Source organism: Eucyclogobius newberryi, unplaced genomic scaffold, assembly GCF_026437365.1.
Source record: "Eucyclogobius newberryi isolate DKJ021-1_F unplaced genomic scaffold, fEucNew1.0.hap1 SCAF_14, whole genome shotgun sequence".
NCBI classification, from domain to species: Eukaryota; Metazoa; Chordata; class Actinopteri; order Gobiiformes; family Gobiidae; genus Eucyclogobius; species Eucyclogobius newberryi.
In genome coordinates, this window is record NW_027315768.1 from 24009771 (window position 1) to 24023007 (window position 13237).

The 13237-nt window shown below is 40.0% G+C and overlaps 2 protein-coding genes across 13 annotated transcripts in view; one reads left to right on the forward strand and one right to left on the reverse strand.

Annotated features, from left to right (window-relative positions):
- Positions 1–3502: 3502 nt before the first annotated feature.
- myl1 (myosin, light chain 1, alkali; skeletal, fast) lies at positions 3503–7511 on the forward strand. The gene is made up of 6 exons (XM_072445104.1): positions 3503–3772; positions 4387–4414; positions 5512–5655; positions 6119–6292; positions 6374–6451; positions 7029–7511. Exons 1-6 carry the CDS (start codon positions 3656–3658, stop codon positions 7055–7057), a joined length of 570 nt encoding a protein of 189 aa, XP_072301205.1. The 5' UTR covers positions 3503–3655; the 3' UTR covers positions 7058–7511.
- A 61-nt stretch (positions 7512–7572) lies between these two features.
- map2 (microtubule-associated protein 2) overlaps positions 7573–13237 on the reverse strand; it is a 68846-nt gene continuing 63181 nt past the window's right edge. For 10 of the 12 annotated variants that reach the window (XM_072445084.1, XM_072445094.1, XM_072445092.1 and 7 more), the window contains 3 exons: positions 12242–12323; positions 11453–11565; positions 7573–9943 (listed from right to left, as the gene is read on the reverse strand). In XM_072445084.1, coding sequence (XP_072301185.1) covers positions 9722–9943; positions 11453–11565; positions 12242–12323 — 417 coding nt within the window. In that variant the 3' untranslated portion in view covers positions 7573–9721. The remainder of the gene's footprint in view (positions 9944–11452; positions 11566–12241; positions 12324–13237) is intronic. The other 2 variants (XM_072445090.1, XM_072445086.1) reach the window with 1 other exon arrangement.

Sequence of the window (13237 nt, forward strand, 5' to 3'; positions counted from 1 at the left end):
AATTTCAAACAACTTTCATTGCGGAAAAGACAACAGGTGTCAAGTCTGGAAAACGCAAAGCTCAAAAAATGTGAAAATTCTGAATAAAAAATGGGCACCCAAAATTGTCCAAAGCCAAATGAGGTCAGAGAAAATTAAAAGTATCAATAGATGTTACAGCTGTCCCTGGGCTGCTGGTTATTTCTAGATCATCTGGATTTAGACTTAGAGGAAGACTAACTAATGGGTTAGTCTAGTATCTAGGTATTTTAGTAGAATAATATTAGTCGTTTCTCATTTTATATTTGTGTTTTATTGTACACAATGAATGTCTTTACTAAACAAACCAAATTCATAACTGCAAAACGCTTTTTTTTTAAGAATATGACAACATTTGTATTATTAGGACATTGACTAATTAGAAAAGAACCCTTGTGTGACCATTACCCTTTTAAGTATTTCCTCTCTGGATATAGTTGTCATGATGACGAAGGTGCTTGATGAGTGCACGGACATGCATGCAAACACGCACAAGCACACGCATGCACACTTCTGAGAGCTTTGGCACCTCCACTACGGCTGCCTCTGAGGAACTGGCGACCATTACTAATAAGTAAAGGGTGGCATGTTTGGAAGATCGTTTTTCTTCCCTAATGCAATGCTTTGAATGTCTCACAGGCAGAGTGCTCCCACATATTTAGAAACCTCATATCCAAGGCCACTAGGGTAATCACTGCTTTCTATACATTATTCTATTCTTGTGAATTCAATTAAATCAAGTTTAAGTCAGGATAAAGTTGTACAGGGCCAGTCAAAAGACAGCAGCATGGGGCCAGACCAGTCAAATAAAGAAATAATTGAATTGCCACAAAATTGCCATACTCAAAATTGTTCTTCGGTTTCTGCCAAATGTATTTATATCAAATTTGCCCATTTGCTGTATAATGCATAACAAAAATAATTATATTTCAAGATTGTTTAATGTATGTATGTGCCACACTAAATATAGTGTCTCAAAATCTCTGGGTAAAATGTGTTTTGCATCTTTCGTGGTGACAACACGCTGTCCCACCTCTTGATAAAGTTCCTGATCACCCTCTTTCCCTTTACATTCAGGCGTCCTGCCATCGCCTCTTTATAAAGCCTACAAGGTAAATCCATTAATCAGTATAGTGGCAGAGTAGAGACTGGCACAGGTGCAGCGCAGTAGCTCTAGGGGGAGGGTAGAGGGAAGTGCTGCTCTGAGAAGGTGCTGGAGTGTGGGTGAGCCCTGATGACAGCTGAGGGGCTTGGCTTTCTTTGGCTTGGCCTCGTCGAGATGGGGTCAGTGAAATCAAGTTGGGCTGTGGGGTTTGAGCTGGAGGCATGCATGCGCTTCCTTCATCACTGGCCCCCATCGTAGTGGCTGGTGGGGGCAGGGATGCACCGCTGGCACTGGAGACGGATATAGATATAGAATTAAGGAGACTGAATTTGCACTCTTGGCCTTGTCTGGGTTACAGGCATCAGCAGCTGAAGCTCCATTGATCTCTAGCTCTCTGGGCTTTGACGTCATATCCTCCCACAGGAGCGGCCCTCTTTCAGCCGGGCACAGCACATGTCCCCAAACACAGGAACACAGGTGCTACTATGTGACGCGCTCTACAAATAAACACTTTATTAGACAATACTTTTGTCACACCTGCCCCACGTGAATGCAGGAGGAACCAGGAAGTGTTCTCTAGAGCACAAACCTAATGTGTAACAATGAAGCTCTTGATATAGATATTGTTTTTTTTTTTTTTTTAAGCCAAAGGCTTATTTCCGTTGTCCCAAGGGGCGGGGTCATAAAAGGGCCAATAGGGCTCTGGGGGATGTTAGTATGAGCCCTAAACACTAATGTGAAAGTAAAGAAAACAGAGACAAATGTGTCAAGGTACTCATCCCAATTATTACAGGATAATAAACATAAATTTGGCTTCTACAAGCTAGTAGACAGGAGCACCCCAAGATTTGATGTGTCACCTCTGATTGTGGAGGCACCAGTATCAAAGATACCCAACAAACATAAACATATTACAAATGGGCCTGTACAATCTGGATATTCTTACATTTATGAGCATGTGTATTTTGTGAACACAACATATGAGTAAATGAACATAGGACATTGCATTTAGAAATGATATGCAGATGTTTGCATCTTTTGGAGTGGCACAAACAAACTTGAGTATAGAAACTGCTGGTTACTGACATGTGCAAAGTGTTTTCTATCTGCCCCCACTTCTATTCTCAAACAGACAATATAGAGCTTACACTCAGCAAGTTTGGACATTTTGGAGGAAGTCTTTGGTGCTTTATGAAGCCCGTCCTCATTGCTCAGGAATTGAAGTGATTGAGACTCATTATTGATCTGTGTCAGAGCTCGCTGAGGATAGACACTTTGGCAGTTTGCATAGTGAGGAAACGTGCATTTAAAGCACATTTTTTGTCCCTAGGACAGGTTAATTTGTGCAGAGGTTGTGAGAAATCTCTGTGTAGCTAAATTCTATGGATGTTTTTTTTTTTTTTTTTTTTACTCAGCTACATTTGGTCAGTTACATTTTCTAGTTACAATACTTGAGCAGCCTAAATATTAAAAAATAAAAATATTTTTCATTGTAGTTTTTTAAACATCATAATTTTACTCCTACTTGAGTAATATTTTCTTTGAACAGCCTCTCTGGAGTAAAAGTTTCTCTTCTCACTGTGTGTAAATCTACAAGTGACAAAAGCTTATGTCGACAATATGAGATGAGATGACCTGCTCCTCCATTTTGTGTCTGTGGTAAATACCAAAATGTGAGCATTATTAAAATTATTATTATTAATAATAATAATAATATAATAACATTTTTGGGGCCATTTTTGGACCATTCTTTTTAGAAAGCTGTGGAAGAGGGTCCAAAATGGGTCATATCGTGTTAAAGTGCTGTACAATTTCTTTAGCTTATTTGAAGCATTAATTGCGTGATGGGTGCCGTTTTGAAAAGTCTGAGCCCCTTCCCCACTGCACAGCCTTTTGGTGTACCCTGAGGCCACGAGGTCATCTCCTGTGAACATGGTTGATTTCCAGAATCAAATTTCTTATTAGGACATCTGACTGACCCAGATTAATTCAAGCTGGATGTTTTGATAGCAATAACCACAAATGAGACCATTAACTTCGGGAACCCCAACTAGCCTATAATGACCTGCATAATAATAAACATACAATAATGTCCCATGTAGAATAGCTTACAATAAATACACTGTATTGTCAAAATATCATAACTAAAACGACATAACCGTGCTTCAAGCTGAAGTGCCGTGGTGACCGGAAATGTCTTGGCCTCAGATAACCTTTTGCACCGCCTGCCCGGTTTTTGTTGTTCATTACTGATATCTGACATATATAAGCCCTTCCTGGCAACAAGCCCTATACTCCATGTTTGGAGCGCAACCCCCTCGCGCGCACACCCCGCCGGGGCCCCGTCCAATCCTCACACAGGGACAGGGCCGGCGGGGGTCCAGAGGAGAAATAGTTTCATATATATACGCCCAGGCGGGCATTTCGTGCTCCGAGTCCACACTGTGTTCCACGCTCCTTGAGTCGTCACCCGAACCGGGAATTGTCTTTACTTCGTTTGGACAAAACTAAGTTCGATTTTTTAAAACCAAAATGGCACCAAAGAAGGACCCCAAGGCAGCAGCGCCCGCCAAGAAGGCCGAGCCCGCACCGGCCCCGGAGCCCGCACCTGCGCCCGCTCCCGCAGCCGTTGACCTGTCTGCGGTCAAGGTGAGTCCCGAGCTCCTGATGAATGAGTCAATGAGGATCTATGACCTCCATGGACTGTGGACTGTGTCCCTCTGTGTCTAATATGTCTGAGCTGAATGTAACTTTTCATTATGAATGTAAGAGACAGCAACTGAAGCTCCAGAGGGCCCATTGCACTCTCCCCATCTATTTACCCATATGAAGCCAGCAGATTTGGTTGCTTTGGTTTGTTTTCCTTACTTTGGTGGAAATATGACTTTGGCAGTGATTTGAATGGGACGTTTGGCGGCTGTGGTTGAATGAGCAGAACCATGGATAGCTCTGCGCTTTAGGCCGAGCCCCCACGCTCTGGATTGGACCCTACAGTGACTAATGATGCCAGTGCACCAAATGTGGCCATGTTAATGCAGCTAAACATGGACCGTTGCAGATCAGATGACACCCAGTACAGCTAATTTAGTCAAAGAGATGATTTAAGCCTTGTTTAAACCTAATTAATTATGTAAGATTAGTGCCAATGCTGCAGATATGTGCAGAAAAATGGATGGAGATTAAATGGCACGCTGAACAAATGGACCTTTGTTTTGTATTGAGTTTCAACAAAATTAACAACCCTGTTTTATTTTCACTCACAGATTGAATTCAGCGCAGACCAGGTTGATGGTAAGTTGTTTAATTACTAAAACTGTCTGTAAAATAAATGTCATTGCTCATTTTCTTTATCAAAAAATGCCCAAAGTCGGTACCAACCTGCATGAAAAAGTGTGCACTGTGCTGCCCGGTGGTCGAGTGGTTAAGGCACAGCACACATATGCACATCTCTCTCATCCTCCATTTCACACTACTTTCCTGTCAATAAACTATGCACCAATCATAGCTTAATTATACGTCACAGATCAATCTCACCAATCCTCAAAAACTTTATTTCATTAGGCGACCTGCTTTGGATAGATATTGGATTAGATTTATTACTGTCTAATAGTATCTAATCTTAAAGGCATACATTTGCCATAGGGCATTAGATATAGAAACGATTCCAAAAAAACGAAGACACTGATATAAAACTGCACTTTTGAACGCTTGAGAAAAGAGGTTGTGATAATTCCGCAGTCAGCGCTTCCCACTTTTACTCAGCTGCTCACGCACTAGAGGCTTGCCTTTAAAAGGAGGGGGCTCATATTCTCAGCTATGTTTGTCAATTCCAAGGTGGTCTTTTCAAAGAACCAATAGCAACACACAGCCAGGCAGAGAGAGAGAAGGTGACAGCTGAGATTGAAATAGTTTGAGGCATGGCTCATCTAAGGAGGTCCTGTGTATTCAGGCCTGCAGTGTAGTATAGTGTGTACTACCTATAGAAACCAAGCCCCACACCTGCTGGCAGCATCACTCAACATGGCACCCTGACGTTTATGGCACCTTTTGGAACAAATGGGAGTTATTCTTGCATAGAATAATAAACACTTAGATTATATTAAGATTTTGGAATGCTAGATGCTATGCCAAACCTCCCCAACTCATTGTTTCCATATATCTAATGATGTGCTAGAACTTCTATTCAATTTTATTGAGGTTGAATACCATACCAAGTACAACAGTAAAATGAATTAAATACTGTATTTTTGTATCTGAATGTACACCTACAATATCAGCAATGACAATTATTTGCAACATATTTTACTACTACATCACACACAGTTTGAATGCAAATGTACAAACGAAACACGTTTTTCCAGTGAGTTGACAAAAGTATATTTTCTCAGACTACAGGGAGGCCTTCGGCCTTTTCGACAGGGTGGGTGACAACAAGGTGGCCTACAACCAGATCGCCGACATCATGCGCGCTCTCGGACAGAACCCCACCAACAAGGATGTCACCAAACTGCTTGGAAACCCCTCAGCTGATGGTACGTACAGTCTGTTCTTCATTAATAGTGTGGCAGGGTACAGTATATTGCATTCAATACATATTAATGGTGTTGTATGAAAATACTTACCAAAAGAGATCTAAAAGGTTTAGTCTTGTTAATTAAATGCAATAACAAAATATTCTGCACTAAATAATGACGTGGACTACATTTATCAGTAGAAACAAGACAGACCAGACCATAGGTCCTTCAGCTTCACATGATGTGTTTTTGTAATTTTACTGATAAGGGCAGAAGGCTTTTACAGCTGTGGGTCTTTGGTGGAGCTAACTGAAAGACTAAGTGTCATTTAAACACAAAATAATGTGGATTTTACTCCCGCTGCCCACTAATGAACACGTTTTAAGCTCTAATTATGAAGATGGTATTACTTTCTATAAAGTATTTCTATGAAGCACTTGGGCATAGCGAGTTTCTTGCATGTTTCTACCTTTGTGTTCAGACATGGTCAACAAAAGAGTAGACTTCGAGGGTTTCCTGCCCATGCTCCAGACCATCATCAACGGCCCGAACAAGGCCGTCTTTGAGGACTACGTTGAGGGTCTTCGCGTCTTCGACAAGGAGGGCAACGGCACAGTCATGGGCGCTGAGCTGCGTATTGTGCTGTCCACACTGGGTGAGTTAAAAAAGAATCCACTTGTGTGTCACTGTGATATCGTTTACATGGTGTTAACGTGGCTTCTGTCGCCCCCTGCAGGAGAGAAGATGACTGAGCCTGAAATCGATGCTCTCATGGGAGGACAGGAGGATGAGAATGGCTGTATCAACTATGAAGGTGAGTTCAATATGATATTAGTGCTGTGCATTTAATCACATTTTAATCCAATGGAGATCCAAATTAAGGATCAGATTGGGGCTTTTTTTATCCAGCGGTCTACAGTCAATCCTCTGTCAGTCTAAAGCATGTGGTTTGGAGCAGAGTTCAGTCTTTGGATGAACAAATTTGATGTTATTTCAGTTACATTCCATTAAAAGTATCGTTCATGGCATATTGAAATATATAAGTATTTGTTTTTAAATACAATAAAACTGCAAATTGTGATCAATATGAGGAAAACAGGCCCATGAGAAGTTTTTTCCAAATTCAAACCCAAGTTAAGGTATTGGTACAAGCAGGTCTGCAGAACATTTTCATATTGACTTTGATCTAGTATAGATTGAAGTGCATTGGACTATGTACATTTACAGCCTAAAACTTACTTTGTACCATTTTCCCTTAACCTTAAGTGTTATTTTCATTCATAAATACAGAACCTGATATCAAAACCTTATTCGAAGTTCAAGTTTTAAAAAGATGCGATGTAAATCTAATTCGGTCCTTGTCACTCACTGGTTGTCTCTTTGCTCTGCAGCCTTTGTGAAGCACATCATGTCTGTGTAAGGAGCCTGCCTGAGCCCGTGAGCAGCTTTACTCGCAGACCCCATGGTGTCACGACATCCACTCCCCGTTTCCAGCGCCACCTTGAGGAACGGGGGGAAAAATGGACTATGAGATGTCATTGAACATGTCATGAACCCTTTTTTTGTTCTACATTTTATTGTCCAAATGGTGCTTTCAACTCCTTCTCCTCCTTCAGAAGTTATTCCTGGGAACGTTCTGATTTTTCAAGAGATGCATCCATTTTTTTTCCCCCAACCAACCGCGCCAATGCCATATTGGTGTGTCGTTGCAAGTTTTACAGCGTTAAGAGGTGTCTTGGCTTACTGTCTTGGCTGAAGTGACTGGTTTGGCCCAGGACCGGCCATAAAAGTTGATCCTTTTCCTAACCCGTCCCTAAGTCTTAAGTTATTGTATTCCCTCTGTCATTTCACAATAAACGTTCTCCAAACTCCCATTTTAACTCTCCTTCCTTCTTCGCCAAGCTGCTTTCTAAGACAAAGAAAAGTCCTTTGAGGCAGTTTTCACCTTTTTATTGTCTGTAATTATTGTCGTTTATGTCATATCAACAAGAAAAACTGCGTACATCTACTTGACCTTTTAAATACATTTACAGTTGCCGTAGGTTGGAGCAGGAGGTGGGCTAAGCACATGGAAATGGTAAGATGCAGAAAATACACAGAAGCAAACAGAAGAGTTGCAGATGAAGGCAGTTATTAGGCAGGATAAATCACAAATGTAGAAGTCAGTGATTCTCAAATGTCACACACCATCTTAGAGACATATCGTTTAAAATAACCTGTTCAACATCTTTTTGCTAGTGTAAAATAAACATTGATAAATGACAAGAAGGGTTCACCCACAACTAAAACAATGTCCTAACCAGAACTACACCAGGGCAAAGACTGGACTCGACTTGGATTAAATGTCCCTTAACTAGTCAGAACTCACAGCACTGAGTACTGAGTACTGAGTTTGATTCTCTGTGTGGAGTTTCCACGTTTTCCCTATGTCCATTTAGGTTTTCTCCATTTCCGAACCCTACAACCAAATCATCTGTCCTCTTCCTGACCCAAGACTCCTCTATTAATTATGATTTTGAATCTCAGCAGGACTTTTGAGGTCAAATAAAAAGCACTACCAATGCCCTAAACCAGGACTGAGATCCTTTCAAGTTCAGTCCTCAAGGCAGGACCAACATAGGTCTTAAATATATAAATAAAGAAATAAATATAAATCCAATTAAATGAAACCTCAACGTAGCCTGCATATTACCAGTTTGAGAACCACTGTAGCTGTTAAAGAAACAAATCTAGATCACTCGCACTTTTCCCCCCCAAACAGATGTAACAATGTATTCTGAATCATCAAGATTGTGTTTTAAATCATGTTTTTGGATAATTTTTCCACTTTCCTGACCTACATATTGCAACAGAACACCCAGATACATTAGCGTCCGTCTTAAACATAAGTTATGTACCACACACACACGCACACACAGACATTGTTAAAATACTAGCTGCGTCTACTCAAGTCGCCAACTGCAGCTTTCCCTTTAAACTATAGTGAGTCCAGATAAAAAGCTATTTTAGAATGAGTGTAGGAAGCCTAAACTATGCACTAACTTGACTGCTTTATCCGACAATGTCTTCTCTGAGACAGGCACGTACGAAGAGCAGTGGTTCTCAAACATTTCACGACCGAATATTCCCCCAGCATTAGACTCAATGGAGCCTGGACATGAACAACGAGGGCTTTAACATCACTTCAAAAAGTCTGCACGTACGTTTAAACTAGGACAAACTCCGGAAAACCAATCAGGCCTGCAAGAGGCCACAATTAAGAATGAACCCAGTAGAAAGTGAAATGTTGTTTTTCCATTTCTCATTTGCAGATTGAGGACCACTGATCTCCAAAACTTCACCAGGACTGCATTCCACATCAGCCGTCTGTCACCAGGCGTTACACTGTAAACAACTAATAACTACAAAACATGAAGTTGTATCATTGTTACTCAATATGTGAGGAGATAAATTATTAAAATCCTTGTTTTTTTGTTGTTTTTTTAAATACAAACTAGCCTCTTTTTAATATTAGAATTAAAACATGCGGTCTTAACATAACCTAGTTCTTGCAATAATAATGCAATTTTACAGGTTGTACGGAATAGCCATATTGTGATTTCCTTTTGAAATATTTTCAAAAACACGTAGATGGTAAGGTATTTTTAACTTTCTGTATATATTAGTATCATTGGATAGAGGATGACGTGGATGAGTTGCAAGTTGTAAGGATGCTTGGTTTGATAACAAGGGAGTTGGCGTCCATGCACATTTACTGAGCAAGAACCTAACGTGCTGCATGGAGTAAGGGCCACTTTACGTTCTACTTCAAGAAAAATAAAACTGTGGCTTCTTTAAAACACGTAGCAGAACCAAGCAAATATCTGGTAATATCTATCAATCAATATTCAAACTTACTAGTATACCATTTTTCCAAAAAGGGAGGAAATAGCACATATCCAGGTTCAAAATAGACAAGAAATAAGTAAGCTCCTATATTAAGTCTCTACTTTGTTTTTTGTGGATGTTGACATGATGTTTCGAGGCTGTGGTTTGGAGTGGTGTGGGCAGGAGACGCCAGTAAAGTCTGATGTGGATGTGGCGTTCACAAGCCCTGTTTGGCCAGCGCTTCGGTGACGTCCTTGGCCAGGGTGGAGAGCTGCGGGCACTCGCTGAAGTTGAGGCTGCCGGAGGAGGACAGGTGGCTCTCCCGGCGGCGACTGGGCGACATGGAGCCAGAGCGGCGCTGGGACTGCACCATGATGTCGGCCCCGTGGTCCACTTGGGCCCTGGCCTGGTCCCGAAACATCAGCCTGTGACACTCGATCTGTCAGAGGAGGAGCTGTGTGAGAGCCTGGGGTATGTGCGAGGAGGATTAAAGCAGGGCATTTTGTAGCTGCTGTGCATAACATACATGCAGCGATGTATTGGGGAAATAATAGCTAAATTGACTATAATTTGACTACACTATTGTTCTTCTAGACTGTGGATTCCTGTATTTTGTATTTAGTCTGTACTGAATGACACGGACTTGGTTTGCCCAGTTTCAGAGTACAAACATTTCAAACCCAATGTTGATACTAAGGAAAATGTACAATATTTGATACAGATTTCAATACTATTTTACTACTTTAGACAAAAGAATGTAATTTTTACCCAAAATAGCAGTAGCTTCTTAGATATTAGATATGTTGTCTTATACTAGTTCTGGCATAGCCCTGTTAGAGATTATTTGCAGTATAAATACTTCAAATTAGTCCAGTTTCAATACTAGTTTTAGTATCGTTTAGTGTCTTATCAAGCCTTGTTTTGGTTTCAGAGTTTTTAATTTTGACACAATTCAAATAACAAAAATTAAAAACATTTCAGAATATTGTAAAATAACAAATCTTTTTTCCGAGGAAAGTATGAATGTATGTCAAGGGGGGGAAAAAATTATTTTAAGGAGATTTGAATAGTAACGAATGAGAGAGGCTAGAGAGAGGATATTTTGCATTTAAATGCAAAATATCAAATAAGGGAAAAGGACGAGACATCAATTTAATGTAAATGCTTAAAGGCGCAATGGACGATTTTTGGGTGATTTGAGAACTCAGGTGGAAGTGCACATTCCACTCCCCCGTGTGGACTGATACAACACACACGTGCGTTTGTTTATTAGCGCAACGAAGCGCATCGCATCTCTCGTCTCCAGTAGATTTCTGTCCACTTCTGCGTCAACTCGAACTGTCTTTCTCCGTCTTCATTTTGCCCCGTACACTGAGGGAACTATATTATGATAGATCCATGCGCTTAGGCACGCGGAAACGTGGGGACGAGAATGACGCGGCTGCAGGTGAGCGATAGGGGCGTTTTATGATTGATACGTGGCAGGACTAATGATTTATCCACGCCACGAGGAAATATGATAAAAAAATTTGCTGAAAAAAATCGTCCATTCCACCTTTAACATTTAAATGTGGCCAAAATATTCCTGTTGTTAGTTGGGATGTTTTCTGTTGACTTTTATGGTACAAAGATGGTGGTGTATACTCTACCTTTGTCTGTAGATAAAGGAACACAAAATGTTTATGGAAGATTGACTATTTTACATATTTGTAGTCAAATGAGGGATTGACTTTTTAAAAATATTGTTTGATTGTTTTTTAACATATTACCTTGAACTTTGCCCTACAATTACTTTAAAAATACAAAAAAATAACAAAACATACAATAAGGTTAGAGATTAAATCTTTAACTCATGCATATTCATTTAATATGTTTTTTTTGACAAAAAATTGCAATCTGTCCAAAACTTTATGATTTCCTTTCAATCATGCCTGGAGCAGACACTCACCAGCACTCGGCCTCCACCTGGAGCGTGATGGGCATTTTCCAGAGAACCCACCTTGGCTTGGGCTTTGTCTTTGAAGTCCAACTTCACACTTTCTATACGTACATTACCGCCCCCTAGTGAGGAAAAAACAGGGATTACAAAGCACTGCACAAACCACTGAAACTTAGTATTGCAATGCATATTACAGCCAGGCAATATAAACATGTTGTAAAACCTTTGTTTAAAAAATAAACCACTACATGCTGGTTATAATATAACAGGAAATGAATACAGCTTGCAAAAAAATTTACATCTGTAGATAATAATAATACAAATTTAGAAGATGCTTGGGGCTAATGTAAAGACTCTGTATGAATTGGGAGACAGACAAATGGTGCCTATGTTGATTTTGTTACACTTAAACTAATTCACTGTGTCAGATTTGGAAAAGGACATGCATTGTTCCTGATGTATGTGGCTAAGTAAGCAATCAACCTTGTAAAATAAATACTTAAACATTCTGTATTCAATCACATTCAGCACAAATGCAGAAATCCTGCTCCCAACTAGGGCCAATGTTATCTCTCTAAAAATGAACATTTTGAAAAAAGGCCTCCCAAATAACTGACATTATGATGATTATTGTTGCCAGTAGATGGTGCTGTTCAACATGTGAAAGACAAAAGCAGCAGTCTTGAGACAATCCACAGCTAAAACATTTTTCCAACATTCAATCAAAAAAAGCAAAACCTTGACAAAAAGGATGAACAACTTGGCCTCGTACTAAGAGCACAGAGGATGAGGAGTTACCTGGTCGATGATGGATGTTGTCTAGAGAGCCGCACTTGGAGGTCACATGGCTCAAGTCAATCTTCTTATTCTGTATCTGCACCTACAAGCAAATATGTGAAGTTATGACACATGTGAGGGTAAAATCATCTCGTCATCGTCAATGTTGCTCTTGTGCAGGAAAATGCTGGGAAAAAAAATACTGTGGGTTATGTGTCAACGAAAGGACAAAGAGGAATCAAAGAGAAAAGAAAGAACAAAATCTCCACATCTTTTAAATGGTGATGGAATGCACGTGTCATTACCACCGACGCTTACACACACCAGGAACAGCAAAAAACATCTAGACATCAATAAAGAGAGCAGTGTCTTTCTTCTTCCCATGCATCAAAAGTCAGATTTTAAAGCCTGATTTTGCCAACAGGACTGCGTTAGTGTGGGAGGGCATTTGCTGCATTTGTCTAATATTGTTCCAAAAATCCATTAAGCTCTCTCTTACAGCCATGCAAAGTAAATGATGTGCTTTCACTTTTGCTATACTCTGTGGATGCAGCTGGCATTTTGATTTATGAACAGAATCTCAACTCGCTTTACTGTAATGTGGAGTTGAATCAGAATTTATTGAAAAAAAGATCCAACTTTTATTTTATCATCATCTCTCCTGCTCTCCATGGAGATAAGCAGGTCACGTGCTGGGCCAAGTTCCAAGTCAGATCTGTGGAGAGGAGACTCCACTCACAGTAAGAAAGCAGAGATTTCACTGTATTTTTTCAATAGTAAATAAACCTATAAGTAACTGAAAAAAAACGATAGAAAGTTTAATGCCATATCATGAATCAAGTTTGATTTTATTTAATCAAATGTAGGATAAACATGTGATTATTCGAGTTTGGGCGTACAATGTAGTCTATAACAAGTGAGCTTAGTATGTTAAAATGCTGCATAACATTTCATATGTTTAAAATCTAAATAATTTCTACTGTATCATGTATGAGCTGGGATCTTGTATTGGGTTCG

What these genes read in the sequence shown, in the direction of transcription:
- myl1 (XM_072445104.1), top strand. Translation starts at nt 3,656, where the DNA reads ATGGCACCAAAGAAGGACCCCAAGGCAGCAGCGCCCGCCAAGAAGGCC. An exon ending in TATTGTGCTGTCCACACTGG is followed by an intron (nt 6,293 to 6,373) that starts GTGAGTTAAAAA and finishes CGCCCCCTGCAG; the next exon opens with GAGAGAAGATGACTGAGCCT. An exon ending in TGGCTGTATCAACTATGAAG is followed by an intron (nt 6,452 to 7,028) that starts GTGAGTTCAATA and finishes TTTGCTCTGCAG; the next exon opens with CCTTTGTGAAGCACATCATG.